This window comes from Sturnus vulgaris, chromosome 29, assembly GCF_052056855.1.
Source record: "Sturnus vulgaris isolate bStuVul1 chromosome 29, bStuVul1.hap1, whole genome shotgun sequence".
In the NCBI taxonomy this organism is placed as follows: domain Eukaryota; kingdom Metazoa; phylum Chordata; class Aves; order Passeriformes; family Sturnidae; genus Sturnus; species Sturnus vulgaris.
The window spans coordinates 177,541-187,184 of record NC_142271.1 but is presented as its reverse complement, the minus strand read 5'-3'; the positions used below and the strand labels follow the sequence as shown (position 1 = coordinate 187,184).

Sequence of the window (9,644 nt, the reverse complement as noted above, 5' to 3'; positions counted from 1 at the left end):
GGGTCTGGGCTTGAGCGGAGGGAGGAGCAGGGTGAGCAACACCTGCCCCAGTTCCCGCTCCGCCCCGCTGGACGGCCCCCAGCGGCTGCCTCGCACGGCACTGCATAGAAAGGAATGACACTGCACGGCACGGCATGGCGCTGTATGGTATGGAGTGAGTGACATGGGAATGCACACTGTGGCATGGTTCACTGTGACATGGCATGGCATGATATGGCATGGTAGCATGGTATGGGATGTTTTACCATGTTACGCTTTGTGTTGACATGGTATGGCATAGTATGGTGTGGTTCAGCCTGGAACGATGTGGCATGGCGCGGCGTGAAAGTGCGTGGTGTGGGATGGAACTGTGTGATATGGCATGGAATGGCATGGGACGGTATAGACGTGTCACAGCCGGGCACATTACAGCGGGGGTGGTGCAGTTTGGGGTGGTGTGGCACCGCAGCCCAGCACAGCCTAGACTTGTGTTTGCTGGAGGCTCCATTCCTAGTGCCATATAGCCATGGGCCAAGCACAAGGACCACTGTCCCCATCCTTGCCCTGGCCATGCACAGCAGGACAGTGGCAGGACTGTGCTAGGACAGTGCCAGGACGGTGCCAGGACAGAGCCAGGATGATGCCACCATTGTGCCAGGATGGTGCCAAGGCTCTCCCAGGACGTGAGAAGATAATGCCGCAGCCATTGTGACCCCTCTGAGCTGGATTGGAGTGAGTTGGACATATCTTGCATTGCTACACCTGGCAGAGTGGGGAAGAGGCTCATCCCCATGGGATGGGGCTAGACAGGATGGGGTGAGAAGACAGGGAACAGGCAGGGTGCGGACAGGGGGCTGAAGGGAGCAAGCAGGGAGCAGGCAAGGAGTGCAGGAAGCAGTCTGGGGGACAGGTGCAGATTCCCCAGAACAATGGCCTGTTCCCCACCTTAGTGCCCAACGTGGTACTGTCAGCCTAGGGCTGTTGATGTAAGACCTATTCAAACCAGCATCTCTTCCTCCCTCCCGGTGAACTCCAGCTACAAGTGGAAAGGGCAGGGATGAAACACGTTTAACTGTGGAAATGGAAAAAGCCACCAGGAGAAGACAGAGGAGAAAGGAGAAGGAGACTGAAGGAGTGAGGAAGGCTCTGTGCCACCAAGGGATGGCTGAAGGCCTTGGATGGATACCAACTGCGGCTGGGCTGGTGGCATCACTGGCAAAATGAGCCAGTGGCCACCATGACCACCCTCCATCCCCACCATGCACCATCTGCCCAAGGCAAATCCACCCCATCCCTGTCTCTGTCCCATTTCCATCAAGAAAACCAGATAAAAGACTTTGTTTTCTGGTTCATGGAGCAGGTGCAGATGCAGGTCACGGGGAGAGTGTTGCCTGCATCCCGCATATCATCCCTGGCATTGTCTTGGCATTACCAGCTCCTTCCAGCTCTGGCACCCTGGTTGTCACAGGCATGAGGACACCAAGGCTCCAGTACTCACCCCCAACCACAAGCTCACTCAGAATGGTAGCACTGGGTACTGTTCCCAGTGCTGGGATGTGCTGGGGACAGGGACAGCCCAGTGTGTGCCAGGGGGCTCAGGGAGCTCTGCTGGGTTGGCTTTGGCTCATGTCTGCCAGGCACCTGCCTCTGCCAGTTTCACCTTCTACAGGCTCTTCCGCATCTGCAGGAATTCAGGACGTGGGTCCGGCTCTGGCCCAGCCACCTCCTGCTCATGCTGCAGGAGGAGCAGCCATGGGATGCTTGGGATTCCCCCAGCCCTCCCCATGACCCAGCTGTCTCTTGACACAGGTATTCCTTCCAGCTGTCACCATGACCTGGTCACTTCTGGCCATCCCTTGACCCATGTCCATCCCGTCCAGCTTCCTTTGGCCACTCCTTAAGTTCCCTGGATTTTACTCAGCCCAACTGCCCCAACAGCCGGATCAGCACTTGGCTGTCCCCAGGAAAGGATATAGCTAGATGGACGTGTGGAGGATGGATAGATGGATGGATGGATGGATGGATGGATGGATGGATGGATGGACGGATGCATGCATGCTCATATGTGTGGATACATGGGTGGATGATGGTGAAAGTGAAGGCAGGAGAAGCTGGCCTGGATGCAGAGATGAAGGCTGAGATACACAGACAAGGACAAAGGGACATCACAGATCTCCTCAAATGTCTGGTGGCACTTCCTCAGCTGCTGCTGCAGGTCAGATGGGGGTCCCTGCAGCTGCAGGAGGAGCTGTCCAGCAACTGCAGGAGCTTGGCCCTGTGCTAGGGCAGGATCCCCCTGTGGGGATGGACAGGCTTCAACTGAACACCCCACCCAGCTGGCGACAGGCCTGTTCCTATGCTCACCTGCTATGGCTGAAGGGAACTGCCCAGTGCAGATCCCAGTGGCTCCAGAACTCCCATATTGGGTTTGGCACCTTCTTAGGCTAATTAATGCTCCTATGGCCATGAGGGGCCAACTTCTCTTGCCTTCACGGGAGAGAAAATCACTCCTGTCACCTTCTGGAGGGGTAGGGAATCAGCAAGGGATGCGAGCACCAGACGATGGGTCACCAGAAGCATGGAGTCACCTGTGGGAAAGGGTGACTGGGGATGGGGTCACCACAAGGGATGGGACAACCTGGGACAGGGTCACCAGGAAATGGGGAGGAGCCACATGCCAGTATAGGGTGAGAGCCTGTACACCAGCCCCTGTGTCCCCCCGTCCCTGTGGTCTTGTGGTGACACAGCCCAGAGTCCCCACATGCTGCCCCTGGCACACTCAGGGTCCCTGTGTGCAAATGTCCCTGTCCCAGGCCTTCCTGTGGTCCCCATATCTTCCCATCACCCCTTAGGGTCCTCATTATGCCTGGGGTACCCACCACCCATTAGATGCCCATCACCTCTCAGGTCCCCATTGTCCCCTGGAGTCTTCATTGTCCCATTACTTCTTGGAATCCCTGTCATCTTCAGGGTCCCTATTGTCCTCGGAGTCTCCCTCACTCCAAGGTCCCCATCACCCCTGGTGTCCTGTTGTCCCTGTGTCCCCTTCACCTTTTGGGTTCCAAACACCACGGGTCCCCATCAGTCCAGGTGCCCCTATTGTACTGAGTGTCCCTATAACCTTCACTTGTCCCTGGGATCTCCATCGCCTCTGGGGTGTTAATTATCCCTCAAGGTCCTCATTAGTCCTTCTATTGCCTTCAGCATTCCCATTGTCCCTGTGTTCCCCATTGCTCCTGAGGACCCCAGATCCCCATCACACTTGGGATTCCCACCACTCCCTAGTCCCCAAAGCATCCAGGTCCCCATTGTCCCTGTGTCTCCATCACCCCTGGCATCCCCATTGTCCTTGGGGTATCCATCATGCCCCATCCCCACTCCCCTGGGTCCCGCAGCCCCATGCCCTACTGCCAGCATCTACCCACAGCTGTGCTGCTCCTTGAGGCTTTGTTGTCACCCTGGCAATGCTGTCACTAGTAAGGATCAAATCAACCCCCAATGTCCCTCCCACTGGGAGCTGTGGCTGGCCATGGCGGCTGGGTGCAAGGGAGCAGGAGGACAATGGATATTCTCCACATTAGCTCTGGAACCTAAGGAGGGCGAGGGGTCCTCAGCCTGAACACCTGGCACTGGACAGGCACTGGAGCCTGCTGGGGACACAGGGAACACTGGGAGCACCAGACTCACTTGGGGAGCACTGATTGACTGAGGGCACTGGGAACACTGAGGATATTGGGAACACTGGGGGTACTGGGAGCACAGGGTTTGCTGGGAGCACTGGGACTGCTGGGGGCACTGGGGACACTGGGAACACTGAGAGCCTTAGGTTTGCTGGGGACCCTGGGAGCACTGGGGACTGCTGGGGGCACCAGGACCACTGTAAGAACATTGGGGCCACTGGAGGTACTTGGAACACTGTGAGTACTGGGGTCACTGGGAAGATTGGCACAACTTGGGGCACTGGAGTCTGCTGGGGGCACTGGAAACACAGGGACCACAGGGACTAGTGGTGGGCACTGAGAGCCCTGGGGGCCCTGGGGATTGCTGTGAGCACTGGAAACACTGGTGTTGGGTGCACTGGGAACACTGGATTATGTGGGTCACTGTGGCTAAAGTATACTGGAGAAATTGGGCTGGAGACTGGATGCATTGGGTGTTATGAGGTACAAGGAGTTACTGGGTGCACTGGGGGTAGTTGGGAGGCTTATGGGGGATAGTGGGATGGGGATTGGATGGCACATGATGTTAATGGGAAAGACTGGGATACTGGAGTCACTGGGGTTTATTGGGGGACCTGGGGTTACTGGGGACGACTGACAGTTACTGGAAGAACTTAGATGGAGACTGGTTGCTTGGAGAGGGCTAGACTGGGAGTTACAGGGGAACCTGGGGGTCAGTTTACACTGGGGGTTACTGGGAGGACTGGAACTCACTGAGGGCTAGAATGAAGACTGGTTGCACTTGGGTGGTATTGGGCTACTGGGAGGACTGAGGGTTAGTGGGAGTACTGGTGGGTTGCTGGGTCACTGCCATGGGGACTGGTTGCACTGGGGAAGTACTGAGAAGACTGGGGCTTCCTGGGGGCTGGGATGAGACTGGGCACTGGAAGGCTATGGGGAGATTGTGAGTTACTGAGGAATCCGGGAGTCACTGGGGTCTGGTTGCATTGGGGCTTTACTGGGAGGACTGAGGATTACTGGGAGTACTGGTGTGTTACTGGGAGGACTGGAATGGGGACTGGGGGGTTACTGGAAGGACTGGGTGGGGGGGGTTACTGGGAATACTGAGGGGTCATCGGGGTCTCAGATGGGGACTTGTCACAAACGGCTGAGCGCTCAGGCAGCTCTTGGGTGGACCGAGCATTATTAGCTCTCGGGTTTGCTGGTGCGGCTGGGCGGGCACTGGGCGAAACTGCTGCTGCACACGCACTGCCTCCGATAGGCGCTCGATTGAGGCCGCCTGCTCCTCAGGATCCGCGTCGGGCGGCTCGGCGCTCGGCTGGCCACGCCTGTCGCCCGCTTCCGCTGTCGCGTTGGCGCCGCTGAGGCCCGGGAGGGTCCGGGGGCGCCATGACCAACGGTGGGAACGGGGAGTTTTGGGGTCGGGGGGTACCATGGGGGGCCTGGGCAGAACTGGGGCGCCATGACCAACGGTGGGAACAGGGGAACGAGGGGTTATGGGCGGACGGGAGGGTCCAGGGGCCGCCGTGATTGGTGGTGGGAACTAGGGAATGGACGGACCGGGGAGTCCGGGCGGGTCCGGGGCCTCAAAGACCAACGAGGGGAGGGGGGGGAAACGGGAGTTTTGGGGGTTCCGAAGGCGGGGGTCTAATGGGGCACCCTGGGGGGAACGCTCAGGTACCGGCGAGTGGCGGGGAAGACGGGGCTGACGTGGGGGAGGTACTGGGAGGAGCCTTTGGTAGACGACTGGGAGAGTGTCCGTTGGGGGCGGGATACTGGGAGTTCTGAGTGCTTTCGGTGGGGATACTAGGAAGTCCGTGCTCCTTTTCAGGGACATCCTGGGAAGTCTGCATCCCCTCATAGGGGCAGAGATAGGAGGTTGCTCACACGGAGTGTGGGGGTCCTCTTGGAAGGGGGTTGGGCAGGGGCCCGGAGCGCCCCCTGACCCCTCCCCGACCTCCCTCCCCGCAGTTTACTCCCTGGATGGGCTCCTGGTGTTCGGGCTGCTACTGGTTTGCACTTGTGCGTACCTGCGGAAGGTGCCCCGACTGCGTACCTGGCTCCTGTCCGAGCGCAGGGGGGTCTGGGGAGTCTGCCACAAGGGTGAGGGGCACTGGGGACGCTGGGGTATGACACGGGGTTGCTGGGAACACTGGGATGGAAGCACTTGGAAGACTGGGGTACAGGATGGGATGCTGGGATCACTAAGGTCGAGTCTGGGACAGGGGCATTGAGTCTGGGATGGGGGTTTTTGGGTCTGGGATGGGGACACAGAGTTATTGGGAATGGGAACAGTGGGGTTTGGGATGGGAACATGGGGTCTGGGATGGGGACACGGGGCCTCACCTCACCGTGTCCCACCTGCAGCTGCTGTGATTGGGACCCGCCTGCACGTGGCTGTGTCCGTGTCCTGTCTTCTCATGGCCTTCTACGTCCTTGTGGGAAAGTGACCACATAGGGAGCTGCTGGTGACGTGAGAGAGACTCTGGGACTGACTAGAGATGTGACTGATTCCAAAGACCTTAGTATGGACCAGAGACCCTGGTACTGATCCCAGTGTTCCAGTACCAACCGGAGACCCTGGTACTGACCCTGAACCACCCCCGGTCCTGCCCCTGGCAGCAACCTGGATCCTGCATATGGCATCCCAGGGACCATCATGGCCCATCGGCCTCCGTGAACCCACCGAGGACAACTATAGGGGCCAACAGGGCACCTTTAGACAGTTGGAAAAGGATTTCTCGTGAATTCTTTAGAGAAGTGGGTGAAGGGACCCCCAGGACTGGGGCACCCCAGGACTGGGGCACCCAGCTCTACCTTATGAGCCCCTTCTCTTGATACCAAGCAGGATCCTAGTGGGACCATGGCAGGCTGTAGGGGCCAGGCAGGGCCCTGCCCATCCATGGAATCTTCCTATGCTCCTGCAGCGTGGGGTCCCCTCAGGGGGGGGTCTCCTTCTGCAGTGGGGGGTTGGTGACCCCCCCAGGTTGTAAATACTGGACCACCACATACAAATAAAGTGGGGGTTCCTCTGTGGCAGTGCTGGCCTGGGGGTCCTGTGGGGTTGGGGGGGCCTCCTGTGGCGTTTTAGAGGGTCCTGTGGTATGGGTTGAGAGTCTCATTGGGTGTGTGTGAGGAGGTCCTTGGGGGCTGGCTCCTATGGAGTGGAGGGCTCCCATAGTTACGGGGGTCTTGGGGTGGGGAGGATTTGTGCAAATAAAGTTGGGGGGCAGCTGTGCGGGGGGAAATTGTTGGGTGGAGCCTCCCGGCCCGGTTCGTCCAGCTCTCTGGGGCCGGGAGCGATGCAGCCCCTCAGTGAGGGGCACGAGGGGCTGTGCCCTCCCGCAGGTCAGTGTGCCCGGCTCCGCCTGCGCGCACATCGCTGTGCCGTGTGTGTGCCGGCAGACGCGATGCAGCGCGGTCTTCCGGGCCGGTCGGGGGCGCCCTGCCGCACTGCGCCACATTCCCGTCGTGCTCAGCGCGGCTACGTTATATAAAGGACAGGACCGGAAGTGACCGGTGATAGTGGCGTGGCTGTGTGCGTGTGCGTGCATGCGTGCAGCATGTATGTATGTATGTATGTATGTATGTATGTGAGTGTGGCTGTGTATGCGTTTGCGTGAGAGTGAGTCAGGTGTGTGTGTGTGAGGCGCCAGCCACGCTCTCTTCCCTACACGTTGATCTTATTCGATCGGCCGGGCCCCGCCGGGCCGAGGTGAGAAGAAAGCGCCGCGAAGCCCTCGGGCGCTGTGCGGCTGGGCCGGGCGGGATGAGTCGATCAGATAGGCGAGGCCACGGCCGATGAGCGCCCTGCGATTCTGACCCGCGCCCACGTCTGCAGCCCCGGGGTCGGCACCGACCCGGCCCCGACAGCGACGGGAGACGAAACGCCCCGGCTTCATTCCGGCCCATCCAGCGCGGGCCACGTGGGGAGGCGGGAAGTTGGCCCTGCACCAAGCTCCGTGCGGGCTTTGCAGGGGTCTCTGCCAGCCTTGCGGGGCCCTGCACGCTCCATGACATGCTGGGAGTCGTTCACCGGGCCTTGCCGTTGTGTGGGACACATAGACTGTGTTGGCACCGTGCCATGTGTGTGAGCTGGGCATGGGCCTTACTAGTCCTGCGGACTCTGATGAGACCTATGAGCTTCATACAATACGTTGTGTGACACCACGAGCATGGCCTCTGTTTCATTGGAAGTGTGTGGTGATGGGGGTAGCCATGGTGGTGACAAGAGGATGGCCACAAGGGGTCAACCACAAGCCACAACCAAGCCACGGTGATGACTAGGGGATGGCCATGGTGCTGACAAAGCTCTGATGCTAACCACGGGACAGCCACAGTGGAGACAAGTACAGTTGTGCTGGTAATGAGAGGATGGCCATGGTGATCACAGGACAGCTGTGGTGGTAGCAAGAGGGTGGCCATGGTCGTGACAAGGGGACAGTAGAGTGGATGACCAAGAGATGGCTACAGTGGTGACAAGAGGATAGGCATGAGAGGACAGCCACAGAGGAGAAAAGGGGACGGCTGTGGTTGTGACAAGGCCGTGGTGATGAGGGAACAGCAGTGATTCTGGCATTACTGGGAGAAGCAGCTGTGGTGGCTGCTGATGGTGGCTCTGAGGGGGACACTCTTGAGAGGGGTCACCAGCTTAATGGTACCTGGCAGGCTTCATCTGCCAAGGTGACACTCCAGATGCTGTGAGGCATAGCCACTCTATGCCACTATCTCCAGCTGTGGCATAGTAGGCATGGGGTTGTCCCCACGCTTCCATGGGGACAGGCATGATCCCTTACTGTGGCTGTGCCCCTGTGTGCCCATGGTACTTGCTGGCATCCCTACACCACCACAGATGGACAAGTGTCACCTGTGTCCCCCAACCCACAGAGTGACCCTGTGCCACCAAAGTTGGGACCTCTGTGTTACCTTAGCAGCTCTGTCCTCCATGTTCTCTTGTGACTGTGGCCCCCATATACCCGTGTTCCCCGTCTCCCTGTCACCATATCAGCTGTGTCCTCCATGTTCTTCGTGTTCCCATATTCCCTATATCTTTCACGTCTCCTTATGTCCCCCATCTCCCTGTGTTCCCATGTGCTCCCTGTGTACCAGTGTCCCTCTGTAGCCCCATATCAGGTGTGTTCCTATGTCCCCCCATCCCTCATGTGCCAATATCCCCTGTATCCCATGTTCCTCTGTCCCCCATTCTCCCATGTTCCCTGTATTCCCCTTGTCCTGTGTCCTCGTCCTATGTCCCTGTATCAGCTCTGTACCCAGTGTCCCTGATGTTCCTGTGTCCCCCGTGTTCCTATATCCCCTCTACCCCCTATGTCCCTCGTGTCCTCCATGTCCAGAATATGCAGCCACATGTGTCCCCAGTGCTGTGGGGCCCAGCTCCGTGAGAACAGCCTGGGAGGCACACGAGTGGGACACAATCTCCGGTGGGGTGGAGGTGGCTCCGGGGGGCTCATGACCCTCCCTCGCCATGTTCCGGTCCACCCCTAGCCCCGGGAGGGCGGGAGGAGGGGCTGTTCCGGGGGGCGGGGAGGCGGGGATGTGATGCTCCGCGACGGTCCCGGTGCTGTTCCTGGAATAACATTCCCAATTCCGTTCCCAGGAATAAGTTCCCGATGCCGTTCCCGGGAACGCATTCCGGGGATTACATTCCCAGTCCCGTTTCCCACTCCCAAGGATGATGGGTTCGCGATGCCGTTCTTCATGGATAACGCTCCCAGTGTCAATGCCCGGCGCCAATCTCGGGATACCGTTCCCGGCGTCCTGTTCCCGGTTCCATTCCCGGGTATCATTTTGGGCTTGCCGTTCCTGGGAATTTCATTCCCGTGTCTCTATTCCTGATACCGAAGCGCGGTGTGCCATTCCCTTCTCTGTGCCGATTCCCGGTGCCGGTCTTATGGCAAACGTTCCCGGAGGCAATACTGTCTGCCGTTCCAGGGGTTTCTATTCGTGATCCATAGTCCGTTCCCGTTC

At 59.0% G+C, this 9,644-nt stretch overlaps 1 protein-coding gene and 1 non-coding gene across 3 annotated transcripts; both read left to right on the top strand.

Moving 5' to 3' along the window:
- The first annotated feature begins 4,962 nt into the window (after positions 1 to 4,962).
- TMEM167B (transmembrane protein 167B) lies at positions 4,963 to 6,698 on the top strand. Of its 2 annotated transcripts, none has more exons than XM_014891987.2 (3): positions 4,963 to 5,058; positions 5,631 to 5,762; positions 6,027 to 6,698. In XM_014891987.2, the coding sequence occupies exons 1-3, from the start codon at positions 5,049 to 5,051 to the stop codon at positions 6,107 to 6,109; spliced, it is 225 nt and encodes a 74-aa protein (XP_014747473.1). In that variant the 5' UTR covers positions 4,963 to 5,048; the 3' UTR covers positions 6,110 to 6,698. The 2 variants fall into 2 exon arrangements, with proteins under 2 accessions (XP_014747473.1, XP_088036314.1); XM_088180188.1 differs by lacking the exon at positions 4,963 to 5,058 and adding an exon at positions 5,118 to 5,131.
- Positions 6,699 to 7,201: 503 nt separating this feature from the next.
- Positions 7,202 to 7,486, top strand: LOC148220918 (small Cajal body-specific RNA 2). The gene has a single exon (XR_015808782.1).
- Positions 7,487 to 9,644: the final 2,158 nt, after the last annotated feature.

Excerpts from the sequence above, each read along its gene's own strand:
- TMEM167B (XM_014891987.2), top strand. Across the intron at positions 5,763-6,026 it reads CTGGGGAGTCTGCCACAAGG|CTGCTGTGATTGGGACCCGC; the intron begins GTGAGGGGCACT and ends TCCCACCTGCAG.